Consider the following 18,795-nt stretch of genomic DNA (forward strand, 5'->3'; position numbering starts at 1 on the left):
AACTGTTCATTTAACCATTACACATGAATGCGACAGAGAAAACAAATCTGTGAAACGGTTCTGAATGTGGTTTCAGGGACCAGACAAACGGGTACATAGGGAGAACAATAGCAAAGTAAACACAGAAGAGGGCTTTAGATAGCTTCGTAGCTGATGATAGCCATCTTAGAAAGTCATCCTGATAAAGTGATCCCCCACCATTTCTCCTTCTCCCTGTCCTCCCCCTCTTAATCAAATGAGTACTGTGCAGCTGGTGGGGTTGCGGCAAAAAGGGGTACGAGTGTGTGTGCAGAGGAGGTGGAAGGGGGGGGGGGGGGGGGGGGGCTTTGAGGGATGGCGTGAAATTATTGCCTGCTGGTGTATATGTGTCGCTGGGGGTAGAAGGGCAGAGTAGGGGATTGGGCTGGGGTTGGGGGGGTGTAATGTCATTGCCTGCTGGTGTATCTGTAGTGGGGGCTCATTTAGATTTAGATTGGTTATGTGAGGAGAGAGCTGAAAGGCCAGCTCATGTTTATGCATGAATCCCAAAGCATGCTGCTGTGGTGGAGCCACGAGTTAAAGAGACAGAGCTGAAATACATTCGCACATTTAGATACAGCTCTGCTTCTTTGGATAAGGCTTCAGTGGAAAGCGACGCTGTGCTATCTGATGCATTTCCATCAGTGTGTGTGTCAGCCTGTTTGTGACATTGTGTATATGCAGACAGATTACATCAATGTCCAAATGAACATTATGCTGCCTCTTTAATCTAAACAAAATGAGATCTCATTTTAGTTTTAAAATGCGAACCACCCACAGCAATCCACTGACCGACTGTTTCCTGAAGATTGCTTTGGTATCTTCTACAGCTGATGCAGAGCTATACTCAGTACATGGGTGCTTCCCACATTACACTCACTCACACACCAAAAGTAATCAGTAAATGTCTTTGAAGGAGAGTTTGTTCAGCACTTCATCAGGTATAAAGTGGTTTTTATTTGGAAATGTGGTCCCTATCCATCTTTTAAATGACTTTTTAATGGTCGTCACACCGTCCTAATCAATCATCTGGCAGAGCTGGCCTGCAAGTGCAAATACTCTCTATTTATAATTCCTCCATTCTGCTACCAAAAACTGACAATCTGTGCCTTCTTAGTACTGTAAATGAGCATACATTTGAATGAAATAGTCTTTCTGATTGTCTGGAAACATTCAAAATACATCCTATTCTGATCTGAACCATGCGTAATCTGTCTTTATATTATATCCACACTCTCCAGACCGCTGCAGAAAGGTTTGATAGTATAGCTCTATACAAAATACTGCTGTTTATTGTCATTCTTTGGCGTCTCTCCATTCAAGCCCACACTTTTTTGGGGACCCCACACCATCCCCCATCCTAACTGGCACCCCCCGTCGGCCCCCCTTTAGTACTTTACATCTATAATGAGATACAAATACGCATCAGCAGGACAGTGTCTACGCCACGCGTCACTGTGTGAATATTACTCACACTTATTAGCTGGATTATGTTAATCTTTACACTCTCTGCTCACAGACAACAGACTCCCCATGATATGGGGGTGGTCACGGCAGTAAGCGTGTGCTGTCGCGTGTGTTTGTGTGTGTAAGTGTGTATGGCTGTATGTGTGTGTTGGAGTGATTGCCATGTTGTCAAACTGATCTGCATGTGAAAGGGCGGTCTAATTACATCACTTATGCAAATGAGAAATGCACATATGCACGCACCTACATACACACCACTGACAGCTTACTACTAAGGTCAAAAAGACAGTGTGAGCTATCCTCTTATTGACTAACACAAGGTGGCATCACCACCTGTCAGAGAGACATGTCTTGACATAATACAGATAAGTCACAATGGATGTTTTGATACACTCCTTCAGATAAATTACTGTAAAGAAGTGGATGGGTCAAGCTCACAGTAGACTAAAGCACTTAAACTGTTATTGGAAAAATCTCCAACCACATATCCACTGATTAGTCTTTTTTCAGACTGAAACATTGATAGTATCCCCGTTGGAATGATTGATTGAGTCCGACACATTTTAATTACGCCCAAATTAAATGAATCGGCTGGCGGACTATAAAACATTGCTGTTTAATAACGAGCCTCTCCAATTGCCTTTTTTCTAGCTTCATCCAATCCCATTTTGGCTGCCTGCACCAAATAACCTCTCTCCATTTAATGATATGCAAATGAATTTTCATGAACCCCATGATCCCATGCGATGATTAAACTGAGATGACATTAGCTGCCATGCTGCTGCCACTGTCAGTGTTTCTGTCTGCCTCTTTTCTCTCTTCCTATCTCTACCATCTTTCTTCGTATCCACGACAACGGCCAACTGGCAATATTAGGGGTTCATTGTCACTATTCCCTTATGAATTTGCTCTGTGAGAGATGACATTCTGCGGATCCAGTGTTATTTCAGAAAAGTTTGTCCAATGGCAACAGAGATGGAGCATCAGAGCGGGATGTTGGTTCTCACAACGGTTTGGTAGTGGTTAACCAAAGACAAACATGTTACAACAATATACAATTATTGTAATGCAGCCACATCATATAATCGATTTGGTAACCTTCCACATCTCTTCGTTTTCCAATTCCAGTGCTCCCCTCCCACCGTTCCGTCTCAGTCTGGATCCAGCTCCACCTCTGCTGTCGTTTATTGTACTCCATTTGCATAATGAAGCCAAGGCTTAATTAAGATCCCACTGGAGTCTGGAGCCAAGGATGAAGGAAAGAAGGACGAGGAGGAGGAGGGGAGGGGGGATCCGGCGTTCCTTAGCTTATCCGCACGTGTCCAAATAGGAGGCACAATTTAAGGGGGGAGCAAAGCGTTGACGAGCGATTAAATCGCTAATTATGATCGGCTGTTAGAATTAGTGTGTGGCTGTTAATTAGCTGCAGATGAGATGCCCAGACAGTTGCCCGCCCCTGACGACTGCAGCACCCTCCCTGACTGGCAATAGAGAAACACAGCTTGACACCCTGGAGATGATGCCAACACATCCCTCCCTTTAACACACACAGCAAGCTGAGGGGATATCCCTTTAAGAGTGTCCCAGGTGTGCATGTGCAGGAAAGAGCCTCTTCATCATCCTTGTCCACCCACTCCCACTGTTCTTCGTTAAGCACAATATTCCATTTTTTTCTTCTTCTGTATCCTTTATGCATTATGCCAATTATTCCTCTTCTTTCACAAACTCGTCCTCTTCGTAATGGAATGGTACAATCCCTTGTAGTTTTCTGTAATGGGCAGCCGCTTCCTTCCGGTGCTGTAGTTGGCACTGAGCAGGGTTGGCATCAAGGAAATGTTATTTCGTCCTTTACTCCCATACCATTAGTTGCATGTGGCTCTGGTTTAGACATTCTGCAACTATTTTGGGTCTGCATTTACTTTGCTCTCTAACGGCTTCTGGTGGCACCGGGAATGCCTCCCTTTTTGCGTTTGGCATGGTGCCATCTCTGTTTCTGGTCTTTCCCTTGAGGCGATCCCATCGCCAAAACATTTAAGGCAACCGAAATATTATGCTCACCGTATGGAGGTTTGTCTTTGCAAATGTGTGTTACGTTGGCTTGGCATTGTGCCATCTTTCTCCCGGTGCCCTTGCCGCTCCTGAAAAGATGCCATCACAGAATCGCTGGCAACCGTTGCCTGGGCACTTTTTCTTGGCTTTGTCCAAGCAAACAAGCGGCAATTAGCAGCAAATCCTCAGAGGTGAGTCCCCTTGTCTTTGACTAAGACTGTTCTTCACCGAAAGCTTTGATCGTTTTGGATATGCCATGACTGAAGGCTGGCATGGTGCCCGCTGGCTGGCATGGTGCCCGCTGGCTGGCACGCTTTCGCTGGCATTGAGAGAAAGAAACGTTGATAAATTAACGGAATTCCGGATTTTTCGTCGCCAATTTTTTTTGTTTGATAATCGGTCATCACTGAGTATCACCTTACTGTTTTGTAGTATCATCCACTTCGCCATTTAACATCCTTCTTTGCTTCCCGTCATCCATTTCCATCTTAGTCATCCTGTGTCTGCTGGCATCTTGCTCACTTCTATGCTCTGCTGTGATCTCAGAATTTCTAAATCTGCATTTCTTCGCCCGCTCTGCTGTTCGTTTCGCCCAGTTGTGCCCGTGCCAAGGTGGCACCATGGTAGCAGTATGGAGGTCTGTTCCTGTTCCTCTTCCTCTCTTATTCTCCTCGCCCCTTCGCCCGTGCCCATGCCCGCCCCGCTCAAGTCCTGACTGGATGGCACTGTGCCAACCTGCCACCGCCATCGCTCTCATTTGTAGCTCATCCCTCCGTTGCCCTTCCCCCTGACTCTATATTTCCATCCCTCTCTCCTTCCCTCATTTCATTCATCCACTTATTGAATCATTTACCCTCTGTATGAAATACTGCGTTTGTATGTTTACACAACATTAGCCGATTAACACAACTTTTCATTTCTTAATGCGTAGAGAATATTGGCGGTCTTTGTGGTCATTTGGGAGACTTGTTTGGCACCTGAAGGAATGCTCTGAGTGACTGCACTGTAGATAATTACCGCTGCAGTTACTTATTCCACCGAGACAAGAGGAGGAAAAGGAAGAGAGCCCTGAGTTTGGATAAAGCTTGTGTTGTTTTAATTAACTTTACCAACCCCCAACATGTGTGCTTCTTTAACATCTCTTGTGCAGGTTTTCGTTTTAGCACACACACTATACAAACAGACATATGACTTATCCGATTATCACTAAAATCAATTGTGTTCAATTGACCTTCCCCACTATTTCTAAGATGACCCTTACTCCCTTGTTTTCTTCTTCTCCTTTTTTAAATCTCTTGTGTCAAACAAAAGCTGCCAGTGGTGGTGGAGCTATTAAGCAAATACTCTCATTAGAACACAAAACATAATTAATATGTAAATGATGTGTGTAATTTATGCATGGACTGACAGACTTGTTCTCTTTTCAGTTCTCCATTGTATTCACTCTATTTATATCCCCTTTACTTAAAACTTCACACTCTTACGCCAATTTTCCTCTTTTCTTAGACCACATACTGTGAATGAATCCGTGGGGGATGTCTTGAGGTCTTTCCTATTGTCTCTTTTTTTGTACACATTTCTCCCTGCCTTTAACCATGGTTTATAGTTTCTAATAGTATCTCTGAGTCTCTGTTTTCCCTGCTTGCCTCTCTCTGCTCACAGCCTGTCCTCTCCTAAAACAAACCCCGCAGTGACGCATTAAACCAACAAATGAGTGTTTGAACAAGGTCTTTTTTCCAGGAATATGAATACTGAATAATCTATCCACTAAATAACATCCACACTGCACTGTGTCGTATTCTGTGTTTTCTCTTTGTCTGTCCCTGAATGTGTTGATCTTAATGTGTGGTCCAAACCGTGTGGTAAATTGAAGAATGTCCTGATAGACGGTGAGTAGCCTTGCTCCTGTCTAGGATAAACACCTATAATACGCTGGCTCCCTTGGCAATCACCATAGCAACAAACCATGGTACCCACGTGAGTTGCATAATAAGATGTTCTCCAAGACCACAGACCATAAAGCGGCGACAAACTAGACACCTGCAGTAATGGATGTGAATCAGAAAACAACCGTTCAAATGTAAAATTTCACCTCCGACTTATGCCAGACCAATCCTTTCTATTTATCAATAGGCTCACATCACACAACACACAGTCTTAGATGCTCATGCACCTTCTCTCTGTCTCTCCAGACCTTAACAGGTGCTGATGAGCCACAGTCAATGATTGTAATGAGCTATCGATCACCGTGGGAAAACCCAGGGACAGAGAGGGTGAGGGAGGTAGGGGGAACCAGAGGACACACACACAGACAGAAGGAGGTGGACTGCCAGAAAAGAAAAAAACTTCAAATGAGCTAAATGGAGACAAGCTACCCAAGACAGGGTATCAATACTTGCTTTAATCAACTCCTTATCTCCTATTGTTCTGCTTAAATAGAATATATGGGGAAGGGCTCTCTGCCAGCGCAGGTTGAAGGGAGGTTTTGAACTCAGAGTAGCTTCTGGACGGGCTGATCTGCTCAGGATGACCATGCAGATACGTTTGTCGTGACCGGGTCCAGATGCCCGGGAATGGCACTGGCGCAGTATCTCTATTTTCTTCTTTTTGTGCTGTGTGCATGGAGTGGAGGCAGACAGCTTTAGGGAAGGGGGAGGTGCGTTGTGTGTGTGTGTGTCGTGTCGTGTGTGTTGGCTGGCGTTTCAGATAATGAAATGCAGCAGGGAACAAAGAGCTGGGGGCCCCTATTCTCTGTGCTGCAGCTTCATTTTCAGTCCCGTCAGTCTATGATTCTTCCATACCCTCTTTCTTGTGTACGTGTATGCGTGTGTGTTTATGTTTGTATGAGCAGTTTGTTGTGTACACCCGTGCCCCCTCCTCCTCCTGTTAGTATTCTGCATGGCAGATCCCCCTAATGTAATAACTGTGTCTGCATGTCTAATTTACAGCAGGAGAGAGTAAATAGCCTGTGGTTAATTACAGTATGTGTGTGTGTGTGTGTGTGTGTACGAGTGTGTGTGTGTGTGTGTGTGTGTGTGTGTGTGTGTGTGTGTGTGTGTGTGTATGCGTGTGTCTACATACGCGTGGGTGTGTCAGAATGATTTATGAGTTGCAAATAGCTACACCAGTGGCCCGTTTCTCCTCACTTAGTTTTTAATCTGTCTTACCATTAATTTTCCTGGAGACGTTATTATGGTTTTATAACGGTGTGCACGAGGATACATATGTGAGTGCACGTATTTGTTAATGAGACAAAGGTGTGGACATTTTGTGAGGATATAGGCTACTTGGGCACCTGAGCTGTACTTTGCTTAGAGAACTCCATTTGCCTTCCTTCCTTTCCCTTTTTCTCCTTTTTCTCCGTTGCTTCATTCACTCTCTTCATTGAGAGCCACAATGAACACAGATCTTTATTGACAGTACACGGTAGAACATGGAAACAGCAGGTCAATCCGTTTAGCCCAAGGGCCGATACACCAATTCACCAATTTGTCAGTGTTAGTTTGAGAGAGAAAAGCAGCTAATCTCTCCTCTCTGCTCTCTATTGATCACACACTTAGACTCCACTTCTCTGTCTAAACACTATTGATTCTCTCTCTCTCTCAATCTCTCTCTTTCTCTCTTTCTGTCTTGCTCTCGCCACATACCACAGCTCTCAACACATCTTCACTTCATACGCTGACTTCTGCTTGGACAGAAGTTGAATTTTTGAGACTGTATTTCCTAAAGCCCCGATTCACATTTAAAATGAATTCTTGAGAACATTTTAGTATGAACAAAACAAGACTAAATCAATTCAGTAATAGTGTAATAGAGCTTATCAACTATACAAATCATTTAAGAGTTTATTCCACAACTGTCACATATTGTTCCCTGCTGTGTTCACTCAAAAGCGTATGCATAGTCTCATTAAAAAAATCAATTACGTAGCAACCCCTACACAGCTTCAACACAGACAATGATTAAAAATTCACTGCTGGGTACACTGTCTTCCGGCTTTGTTTTTCAGCCTGACATCACAGGGTGCACTTGAAAAGGACCATATTCCTGTCAAGATGAAGGCTACGCAAAAATTATAGAAAGATTATCTTAAGGGAGATGGCACCCCTACATCAATCCAAATTGAACCAAAGATCACTACTTGATTGGATTCAGTGTGTGTGGGGCCTTGTCACATTTTAGTTGAGACGTAACATTTGGAAAAGGAATGATTACACTGTTGATGACAAGATGAAACACAGAGAGACAGACCTATGACACAAAAACAGGTGTTCTTCTTGCATCTATCATATCCTTTTGCCATAATATCTAATAAACGAAATGTAAACAGGGAATCCCAACTGTTACTCAGATGCTTTGAAAAACAGCCATTGGTTTCACTATCTTCCCCACATAGCGTGTATGTATTAGACTTGTACCCCCTCTACTGGTGATATAAACACATTACAAATGTTAAACTTTGCAGGTTACAAAACATAAACACATGGCTTGTGTAACCTAAAATCAGCTGTTTGATAACCGGCACTTGGGCGTATGGTGAGGGCGTGGAGCGCATCATGTGCTAAATGTTTAATGTATAGTTATTAACAATCAGTCACCTTTTAGTTTGAGATGGCTCCTTCAGCGGCTGCTAGTGAAGACAGGAAAGCCTTGGTGAGGAGGATGTTAATAGAAGTTCTGATGGGTCGAGAAGATCCAGAGGGGTTCTTTGCGATGTGTGTGTCCGCTCTGGGGCCCCAGGAGACCCGCTCTCAGTTCCTGGCCCTCATCCAGCCCCTGTCCACAGCCAACAGCTCCCTGCACTCCGGCCTCACCTCCATCTACGAGCAATATTTCTCTAAGGTTAGTGGGTAAAGTTATTTATTTAATACAAATAGCATTTTATGTTGTTGCACTTTTAAATGCAGGTCTCCCTTGAAAAAGAGACATATGATCTCAAGGGACAATCTGGTTAAATAAAGGTTTGAAATGAAATACCTGGGTTACAAAGTTGCTTACAAGGTACCGTTTTTAAAAGAGAAGAAACAACAAGAATGCATTTAAAGAAAAACTACCAAAATTCAAAAGTCACCCAACTAGCCAAACTTGTGAGAAAAGTTGTCATGGCTAACGTGTTAGCAAACAATTAGCCATGATACTAGTTAGTGTTAGTCCCCGAAATTGACATTAGCACTAATATAGCAACATGGACCCATGTAAGTGGCACTTTTTTGCCATGTATTCACTTTTTGATCTACCTGCTCCCGAGATAAATGCCTGACTCTTGGCTTTCCAAATAAGCTGATGTCTTCTCCCCTCACTTCCTTTCTGCAACTTATTTCCCCCTGCATGCTCTTATTAGCATGTCAGATGAGGCTAACTTGTGTTAGCTCCTGTACTGGGAGCATATAGTGTTTTGGCTTTCTTGGACCAAATACCACATGCCATGAGTTAAAAATGAATATGCAAGTCCAATAAATAAGTTTGCCCAAGATATAATTTAGCCACATATCACCTGAAGGCCCAGTGCAACTTCCTCTTCTCATCGAGTTTATTAAAAATAAAAATAAATGTAATAACCATGTTATTTATTAGCAATACAATCAGTTTAAATACAAATGGCAAGGTGCTCCTAAATGTGGAACATAGCCAATAGGGGTGTCAGAGAGATGTCCGTAATTTAAATGTAAAGACATCACCTGCATGTGTCGCACACACAAGTTCATACATGTAAAAGAAGTGAACACATACCTGAATAGGTTTGTAGAAACTTTTTTGCATAGTTTCTGTAAAAATCCTACCCTGGTGGTTGATTTTATACAGATACAGTACAATCTGACAGTTTAAACTGCAACAATTTGCATTCTTGCTATTGTTATACCTGTTACAAACACACATAGGCTATTGCAAATATTGTATTTGCATGTTTTCATCTCTACCCCAATGACGATAAGCAGCTGTTTTAACAGTAGGCCTACTCACATTTTATTTTCCTATTTGAATTGGAGACTGAAGATGATGAACTGCAACTCGCATTGGCTCTCTCTCTACTGGAAGTGAAAGATGACCAGCTGTCAAGCCCCAGCCAAGACTCCCCACTTCAGCCACCTAGAGACAGACCAAATCAGAGAAGCCCTGCTCAAAAGTCAACAGTATCTCAGCCTCAGGGAAACAGCCACACCAAGCCAGCAGATGGAGTTGGTAGGAGAGAACACACCATCACAACACAAACTGAAGCCAGGGTCAAGGCGAGCCCATTACAGACATTCAGAGAAACTGAGCTTCAGAAAAACAATGTTGACAAATATAAAATGGGGACACCGGGGACAAGTCTGGCTGGGTGTGTCTCCAGTCCGTCCGGCTTGTTTTTAAAGCAAAACACGATTGAAAAAGATAACCAAATGATGAACGAGGGAGATTTGAATCAACCAGAGACACCAAAATGCTCTAAGAACAGGCGGCAGAGGCGTAAAGGCGCTGGCCAGAAGATTGTAGGTTTGCCCTGTTCTCCATCAGCACAACCACCCGTTCTGCTGTGGTTCAGGAGGGACTTGCGACTTGGGGACAATCCTGCTCTCATCGGCTCTCTGGAGGTTGGTTCACCCGTCATCCCTGTCTTCATCTGGAGCCCTGAAGAGGAGGAGGGACCTGGGATAACAGTGGCTATGGGGGGAGCCTGTAAGTTAACGGAGGAAATAATAATAATGGTCAATCGTTGTCCCATAACGTCTCATATTGATTTTTTTTATTGAGTTTCATGTCTTCAGATGGTTGTCCTCTTACAAATGTTCTTTTTAACAGGTAAATACTGGCTTCATCAAGCTTTGTCTTGTTTCTCTTCATCTCTGGAGCGCATTGGCAGCCATCTTGTCTTTCTTAAGGCAAATGGATCATCTCTGTGTACCCTTAAGGAGCTAGTAAGAGAGACGGGAGCTAGAACGGTCTTGGCTAACGCCCTCTATGAGCCCTGGCTGAAGGAGAGGGATGATGATGTAGAGTCAGCCCTTCAGAAAGATGGTGTTGAATGCAAGATGTACCACTCATACTGTCTCAGAGACCCCTACTCTGTCAGCACTGAGGGTGTGGGACTCAGAGGTAAGTTGCAACAAGTTTAATTTGGTGAACAGAACTTCAATTATTTGTGGTAAATATCTGCTTTAAATCTGCTAGCAATACAAGTTAATTGGTACGTTTATTCAATTGTGAACTGTGTTATCTTCTCTGGATTTAGGAATAGGTTCAGTGTCTCACTTCATGAACTGCTGTAGACAGAACCCAGGGTCTGCATTAGGGGCCCCTCTGGACCCTCCTGTATCTCTACCCACACCCGCGTATTGGCCTCAGGGTGTCTCTTTGGACGTGCTAGGCCTGGGTCGTATGCCCCGCAGGAAGGATGGCACAACGGTCAGTAACCACAGCAGAGCAGCGCTGTAAGGCAGAGTTATAATCCAAAACACAGTCAAGATTAGATCATGAAATCATTAACATATCCTTATTTATATCTTGGCATTCAGATTGACTGGGCAGCTAACATTCGCAAATCCTGGGATTTCAGCGAGGATGGAGCATGTGCCCGGCTAGAGGCCTTTCTGAATGATGGTGAGACATCTTGCATGCACATTGTAAACAGTGATGCACAATATGGATTATTTTGGAGAAAAGTTGTGAATTGTCTCATTGATGTAACAGTATATTATGATTCCTCCATGTTTCCTAGGTGTGTATAGATATGAAAAAGAGTCAGGCAGAGCAGATGCCCCAAATACCAGCTGTCTGTCTCCCTACCTTCACTTCGGTCAGTTAAGCCCTCGCTGGCTGTTATGGGATGCCAAAGGGGCGCGCTGTCGACCCCCGAAGTTCCAACGCAAATTGGCCTGGAGAGATTTGGCTTACTGGCAGCTGACATTGTTTCCTGATCTCCCCTGGGAATCCCTCAGACCTCCATACAAGGTATATTATTGGCTTAAAACACCCATATTAAAATGTAGTGCAAGTAATACTCATAAAAGCAAAAAGAAATGTAAAGTTGAACAACTCTTCATGTTCTCCAAAGATTAAAAGCCTAAAGGACACCGCTAAGAACTATGTTTATTACAAAGCAATATTCGTATTTGCAGGCTCTGCGGTGGAGCAGTGATAGAGACCACCTGAAGGCCTGGCAGCGGGGGCGGACAGGCTACCCTCTGGTGGACGCAGCCATGAGGCAGCTGTGGCTGACAGGTTGGATGAATAACTACATGAGACATGTGGTGGCGTCTTTTCTAATAGCATATCTCTATCTGCCATGGCAAGAAGGCTATCGTTGGTTCCAGGTGAGACATGCATACACACAGGCACACAAAGCTCTCACATAGATGTCATAGCAGCAACACACAGAATAATAAGCACTCCTTACCAACCTCATCTGTTTAGGACACCCTGGTGGATGCAGATGTTGCCATAGATGCTATGATGTGGCAGAATGGAGGCATGTGTGGTCTGGATCACTGGAACTTTGTCATGCACCCTGTCGATGCAGCCATGACCTGCGACCCCTACGGCAGCTATGTTCGAAAATGGTGTTCAGAACTTGCCGAGCTACCTGATGAGCTTGTTCACAAACCTTGGAAATGTCCTGCACCCATGCTACGACGTGCTGGTGAGAATGTTATTGATCATTAAAAATGAGGTTATTTTGTATGGAACATGCTACCTTAAGTTTTTAGTCCCACACCTTAACATACAAATCTCCTCTCCTTGCTACCGTCACTGCCTAGGTCTGGTCTTTGGCCAAACGTATCCTGAGCGAATAGTTACAGATCTGGAGGAGCGGAGGAGTCGTTCGCTGCAAGATGTGGCTCTGGTGCGGAAAGAGTTTGGACAATATGTGGACAAGCGCTCAGGCTGCGACTTGGTGCCTCTGCCCCAACGCCTGGTCTCTGAGGCTCTGGGCTTGTCACACAGGGATGGCGGCGTGGTGACAGAGGGACAGCAGTTCCTGTTGCCTGTTATCACCCGCATGGAATTCAAACACCAGCTGGAAGATCCAGACGCAGATGCCGCCTCGAATCCCTACAATGCTGTTCTGAAAGGATACGTGAGCCGCAAGAGGGATGAGACCATCGCCTTCCTCAATGAGAGAGACTTTACTGCCAGTGTGATGTACGAGGGAGTTCAGAGAAAGGAGAGGCTGGAGAGCGACTACCGTAGAATCGAGGGACTCCCTGGGCTTCCTGCGCCTCGAGGCAGGGCCAGACGAACTCCAACAGCCAAGGACCGGTTTTCTGTAGTATCTGGTGGAGCAGTCTCCTCACTCAGGTGACCCCAAGATCGAAAGTTCACAGCTTTAAGTGACCAGTAACTGGCTGTTAAATGCAAAAGTATCAAATTCTACAGAGCAATATTTTTTAAGTGCAAAAAAATGTGTAAAGAACAATATTTTACAGTGTTTACAAACTGTGTGTGTGTACATAACAGGTTGACTGAAATAGTTCAGGAGATATGTAAATTAGTAAATATGCAAATAGATTTTGTATTATGTGACACTGACATACTGTAATACCAAAGATCACATGTAGTCACATCAGTGGACATTTTTTAAAAACTCTAAACTTTTTTCGGAATAAAAAATGACAAAGAAAACAATGTCTAAGGAAATGTTTATTTTCTAATTTACAGTCCCATGTCTACAGTATAACTGTCACACATGCGGTGTAGACCAACATTATTATTATTATTAATACCATAAAGACCAAAGTGCGTTTTTTAAGTCTTACACAGTCCTACGACAGAAATCAGCTTTGCTTTGACTGTAAGTGTTTAATTGACTGAGTCTCAGTCTCTTCTGTTTGGGGATTTGAGGCTGCAGCAACTCAACACTGTATGTATATTCAGTCCAGACTGACCGGTCCCCTAAAGTCAGTCTTTAACAGTAGATAAATGATTCCTAATGTTCACAGCTCTACAACACTGGCAGGTCAGATATGTGGAGCTCTGGAGCTTCACTGGTGGATGCTAAGCATGGCGTTGTAGCTGACACAGGCACACCTTGTAGATCTCCCTGCATAGCACTTTTAAGAAGGTGTTGGGTTAGTCCTCAATGGAACGGATGTATCGGTCATAGGCTGCTTCATCCATTAGAGCATCCAGCTCTGCAGGGTTGCCAATGGTCATCTTCATCAGCCAGCCTGTATTGAATCGTTGACAGATTAAGCCATGAGTTAAGGACAACGTCAGGGTTTCATCATTCTTAAGTCTGATTAGCACAAGAAACATTTTTGACAACACTGCCACTGTTTCCCAGAGCACTCTTTTTCAAAGGGGCTATTGGCTAATTTTGTTCATTACAGAATGAAAATACACTTCATAGTACTTTGTGGTTGCTTGAGCAAACCATCACAGTGGTTGTGTGTTTGCCTTTTGAAGCTACATGATCAATGCACAGTAGAGCAGCAATGAGTGAACTTAACAATTCTGCAGTGCATTGTCATGCAGTGATAATGTTATTCTGACAACAAAAAGTAGACCATGGTTAGTGTGATGGATCGCTATCATACATGTCTATGTGTAGTCTCGTTGTATAGTTGTAAATGAAAGGAAACGTATTTGCTGTTTAGGAGTTAAGGCTAAAAGGAATGAATGTAAAACACTGGAATGCCATGGAAAATGCTAAACACTAATTCAAAGTATTTGCAACAGAGAGCTACATAGGCAACATCATTGGTATGGATCAGGTGTGTTTGTCTTTAACACTTTTCAAAGACAGTTCTGCCACTGGGAGAACAAACGTTTTTGATTGGCATTTATGATACAAAATATGCTATAAAAGGTATATTGTTTACAATTGAAAGATCCTGAAGTCAACTTCTTCTATATTATGTTGCATTACTGCCACCTACTGTCCAAATAAAATAATTAAGCTAGTCAGCAGTAAATCTCAAAGCCAATTACTAGGGCTGTGCAATTAATCGTATTTTAATCGCAATTACGATTTTGGCCTGCCACAATTACGAAAACAACATAATCGAAAAAAACGATTATTTTGCTTTGCTTGGTTGTGACAGTGCACTGCAACATATTTGATCTAATTTATTTTAGTCTAATTTATTTGTATTTATCATATTTACATATGTTTAGTAGCTTGTTGAAGTGCGCTCCAAAATATTTGTTGATCTTGTTTATTGGTATTTATTATTTTTGATATTATTTATTTAAATGTAAATATAAATGTATCTTTTTTTTTTTTTCAGTTGAATTATACGTTCAGGGTAATCAACAGTTAAAAAGATACTGTTCAAATTATTATTTGTATTTGTTTTAAAGTTCAATAAATGGATGTTTTCAAAGTCAATGAATAATCGTATTTAATAATCGTGATATCAATTATTGACCAAAATAATCGTGATTATGATTTTTGCCATAATCGCACAGCCCTACCAATTACTGTGAATTATTATGGATGGCAACTGTAAAAATCTGTAAAACAATTACTTTCTTGATGTTTGACAAACTCCCCAGTACATTGACTTTAGACAAGTTTTTGTTGCAAGAGGGTAGGCCTAGACCAGTGTTTCTCAAACTTTTTCATACCAAGGACCACTTAACCAATAAAAAAACACTCGCGGACCACCTAACTCCACAAATATCCAAAATCACATCGTTTTTCTAGAACAGATTACAAATCGCCTGAAAATGGTACAAACAAGTGGCAACATGTGTGATGAAGGTGTTGCGCTGGGCTATATCATGCAATTTAAACTTAAGCTCGCTCCATTGCGGAGATATTCCCGCGAGAGTGCGGAAAACTTAAGTTAATTTATTTATTTCAAATGTGAAATGTTACCAATATACTCACGGACCACTAGGGGGTGCTCACGGACCACCAGTGATCCGCGAACCACACTTTGAGAAGCACTGGCCTAGACAATGACTGGTGTCAGTGTTCAACCTGTACATACAATCTTAGGCCCCGTCCACATGGAAACGAAACAGGTGTTATCCGCTATAGTTCTTTATCGTATGGACGGTTCGTCCACACGAGCCCGTAACGGAACCGCGGAAACGGAGCCCTCAAACGATAACGCATCCCAAAGTGGGAAGGTTTGGTAACGTAACGCTTGCGGCACCGTGTGTACGCCCTAAACGATCATTGCCCCGCATCTCCCCACCTCTCCTGCTCACTCCGCGTCATTGTTGATGCGTTTCAACAACAACAACAACAATGGCGGATCACAGGGTTGCGTTCATGCTCCAGATGCTACTGACCATGATACAGATGTTAGTGCAAAATCTACAGCTCCTCTACCACAACGATCAGCAACAAGTGGACATGGAGAACTACATGAACTACATGTTGCGAAATCCACCGCGGAGAATAACCAGAAGGGCAACCAGGCAACCAGGCAACCATGCTCGGGGGGGGGGGGGGGGGTCTTCTTCGCTGCTTTTGGTGTATTTTGTGGCGGAAGTACAGCGCCACTTACAGGCCCGGCATATGTACTACAGCGTCTCCAGCGGGTCGAGCGGTCTCGTGTGGACGGACACGTTTCTTGTGCCGATTCCGTGTGGACGTAAGACTTTTTTTTAATATCGACCTCGGTTCGTTTTCGTCTCCGTGTGGTTGGGGCCTTAGACACTTCATAGTCAAATATCACCTGTATAAGCTCTAACACTAGCTTAAAGTATGCTGCTTTCAACTTCAAATGCCCTCTTTAAATAACTGGACTACACATTTTTCTGAGTGACTCACCATCTGTGTAGCAGGATTTGTTGACCAGACCTGGGTTGTCTGCCAGGAGAGTATTGACCTCTACAACTTCTCCAGTCAGGGGGGAGTAGAGCTCACTGGCAGCCTTCACACTTTCCAGAGCCCCAAACTCATCTGTGGCAGATTGACATCAAAGTAAGTTCATTTCACAATCGCAACCTCACAGAAGGTTCAGCGACATATTGCTTAGTTATGGTGAACTTAATTCAGGTAGTTTTTTTTTGTGGCATGTCCAAACACAGGTGCTACAAGTTTAAATCATTTACAACCACATTTTTTGTTTTAATTATTGGTGGAAAGTAGAAAAGAAATTGCTCATTATCAACACAACAATATGAGACTTTTGCTTTATGATATTATGAAACATGCAGGCTTTGTAAGGTTTTAAAAACTTTAAAAAATCTCAACTAAACAAAAAAGAAATTGAGACTGTTTTTACACTTGTTCCCTTCATCCAACAGGAACAAAACCAACATTTCACCAAAATATTTGGTGAATGTTAACATCAAATAGCATTCGGTGGTGGTGAAGTCCATAGGGACTTGGCTTGGCAACTGGAAGGTCACCAGTTCAAGTCCCGGCAAGACCAAGTGCTACCGAGGTGTCCCTGAGCAAGGCACAGTTCCCTACACTGCTCCCCGGACGCCGTTCATAATGGCAGCCCACTGCTCCTAACCATAGACTGTATATATAAAGCTCCTAACACTAGGATGGGTCAAATGCAGAGAAACCATTTCGTTACATAGTACCTGTACTATGTAATGACAATAAAAGTGCAAAAAAAACTAAAAAACTTAACACACAATACTAGTAATCTAAAAAGTCTCAAATCCTTAAATTGACATATTAGCATTAACAACTATTGAGCAGTTATTTTATTCTCACCACCAAGTGATTAGATATATTGTATTTTAGGAATTGTTAAGTGTCCTTGGGTGTAATGAAAGGCGCCTCGAAATAAAATGTATTCATATTAGGCTATTATTAAAAAGGTAAGTGTGAGATAAAATGCATGAGATTAGTGTTGCTGATTTTTCGTTATCAATAAATCTGGTGAATTCGTTTTCAAATCTGATAAACTAATCGTGTAGTGTATGACCTTTCAAAAAATGGAAAGTGATTTTAGCCTGAGCTGCCCTGAACTCCATACCTTGCTGAGCCAGCTGTGTTCCCACCTCTGGCAGTCCACAGTAAACTACATCCCCCAGAGCCTCCTGCAAGTGGCAGAGAGCAAGGTCAAACGATGTTGCAAATTGTTTACTTTATTGCTTACACGCGTGTGAACTTGTGCATGCACTAATGTCTGTGTGACCAGGGAACTTACTTGCGCAAACTTGCTGATACCGACAGTCCCATTCCCGTCGTCTTCTACCCGGATCCATTCGTGCTTGTCTGTGAATTTAAGATCTGCAAAAAAACACAACAACTTCAGAACACAAACAGCACCTTGGTAGAAGACTTTGGAGTATTTTGTAGTTGATGTAGTTAGTAGTTGTTAAGTTTGACAACAAGAAAAACAACAGAGGCAAACAGCAGTGTCGTGTCCTAATGTTACCCTCTAGCTACCGAAAATGTTAGCTAAATGTGCTACAATAAAAGACATGCAAAAGGCAATACCTGCTGTTACTCGACTAGAAGTGGTTATGGTTCTTCCAAAGTAAGATGTAGATGCCAGCCGCAACGGTGAAAGTGTTACCGAGCGGTTGAGTAATGGCAAAACTGTGAAAAAGTTGGAAGACAGGGAGCGGAGTAGCCCACAGGCGGCCATGTTTGTCGCTTACTGATGAGCATAGGTTGAATTATTCTTCGTGGATTTTAGCGGCATCAGTAGCTCTTCACTGCCCTCCACTGGGGTTAAGGGCAGCTGGCGTCCTCTTGTGGAGATCCTTTTCTTTGCAGTCTTAAAAATACCTCTTTAGGGAGCTGAGTCTGACCAACATTACATTTCATTTTCATTGAATTCTGCCTCGTCCACTACTGCAAGTATTTACCTGTGTGCATGCTGTTCAGATTACTGTGTCCTATTTTATTTCCATGATGAAATGGTGATTGTTTTACTCTAATCCTGCCTCTTTTTTTTAAAACTGAAAACCAATACACTTTTTTTCTCTCACCTTTCATTAATTAACTTAAATAAAATAATGATCTTTTTTAATCTAATTGGAAAAAAAAAAAGTATTTTAGTTGAGATTAGTAAATTATTTATAACTCCTTTTGAGTTGATCATTTTCTACCTGGATAGTATTTTCTTAAGATTTGGATCATATAGTATATTGATTACCGGGACATAATTCACATGCTACCCAATTGACATCTAAAACCTTACCAGCTGCAACATTAACACAATGCTATTATATCAATACATCATCCAGCAATTTCATATTTATAATGTTATTTTAAAATGGGCCTATCCTTGATTTACTACAATCATTTAAAGAAAGAAACAATAAATATATTGCCTGACCCCTCTCATCAGCTTTGCCAGCATTGTCACACTACTTTGCCCGTCTATTTAACCTTACCCTGTTTCTGTTCTA

At 42.6% G+C, this 18,795-nt stretch overlaps 2 protein-coding genes across 2 annotated transcripts; one reads left to right on the plus strand and one right to left on the minus strand.

Annotated features, from left to right (window-relative positions):
- The first annotated feature begins 8,081 nt into the window (after window positions 1-8,081).
- Window positions 8,082-13,067, plus strand: si:ch1073-390k14.1 (deoxyribodipyrimidine photo-lyase). Its single transcript, XM_034141964.1, has 9 exons — window positions 8,082-8,376; window positions 9,522-10,191; window positions 10,315-10,608; window positions 10,745-10,917; window positions 11,028-11,112; window positions 11,231-11,463; window positions 11,631-11,825; window positions 11,926-12,151; window positions 12,270-13,067. Exons 1-9 carry the CDS (start codon window positions 8,146-8,148, stop codon window positions 12,812-12,814), a joined length of 2,652 nt encoding a protein of 883 aa, XP_033997855.1. The 5' UTR covers window positions 8,082-8,145; the 3' UTR covers window positions 12,815-13,067.
- A 72-nt stretch (window positions 13,068-13,139) lies between these two features.
- Window positions 13,140-18,105, minus strand: gcsha (glycine cleavage system protein H (aminomethyl carrier), a). Its single transcript, XM_034141965.1, has 5 exons — window positions 17,876-18,105; window positions 17,583-17,665; window positions 17,409-17,472; window positions 16,241-16,372; window positions 13,140-13,679 (listed from the first exon to the last, which is right to left on the minus strand). Exons 1-5 carry the CDS (start codon window positions 18,024-18,026, stop codon window positions 13,582-13,584), a joined length of 528 nt encoding a protein of 175 aa, XP_033997856.1. The 5' UTR covers window positions 18,027-18,105; the 3' UTR covers window positions 13,140-13,581.
- Window positions 18,106-18,795: the final 690 nt, after the last annotated feature.

The sequence above is a fragment of the Trematomus bernacchii genome, unplaced genomic scaffold, assembly GCF_902827165.1.
Source record: "Trematomus bernacchii unplaced genomic scaffold, fTreBer1.1, whole genome shotgun sequence".
In the NCBI taxonomy this organism is placed as follows: Eukaryota; Metazoa; Chordata; class Actinopteri; order Perciformes; family Nototheniidae; genus Trematomus; species Trematomus bernacchii.

Coding starts and splice junctions, on each gene's coding strand:
- si:ch1073-390k14.1 (XM_034141964.1), top strand. CDS start 8,146: ATGGCTCCTTCAGCGGCTGCTAGTGAAGACAGGAAAGCCTTGGTGAGG. Junction 10,192..10,314: donor AGTGGCTATGGGGGGAGCCT/GTAAGTTAACGG, acceptor TCTTTTTAACAG/GTAAATACTGGCTTCATCAA. Junction 10,918..11,027: donor GCAGGAAGGATGGCACAACG/GTCAGTAACCAC, acceptor CTTGGCATTCAG/ATTGACTGGGCAGCTAACAT.
- gcsha (XM_034141965.1), bottom strand. CDS start 18,026: ATGGCCGCCTGTGGGCTACTCCGCTCCCTGTCTTCCAACTTTTTCACA. Junction 17,473..17,582: donor GTATCAGCAAGTTTGCGCAA/GTAAGTTCCCTG, acceptor TGCCACTTGCAG/GAGGCTCTGGGGGATGTAGT. Junction 13,680..16,240: donor CAAATCCTGCTACACAGATG/GTGAGTCACTCA, acceptor GATTCAATACAG/GCTGGCTGATGAAGATGACC.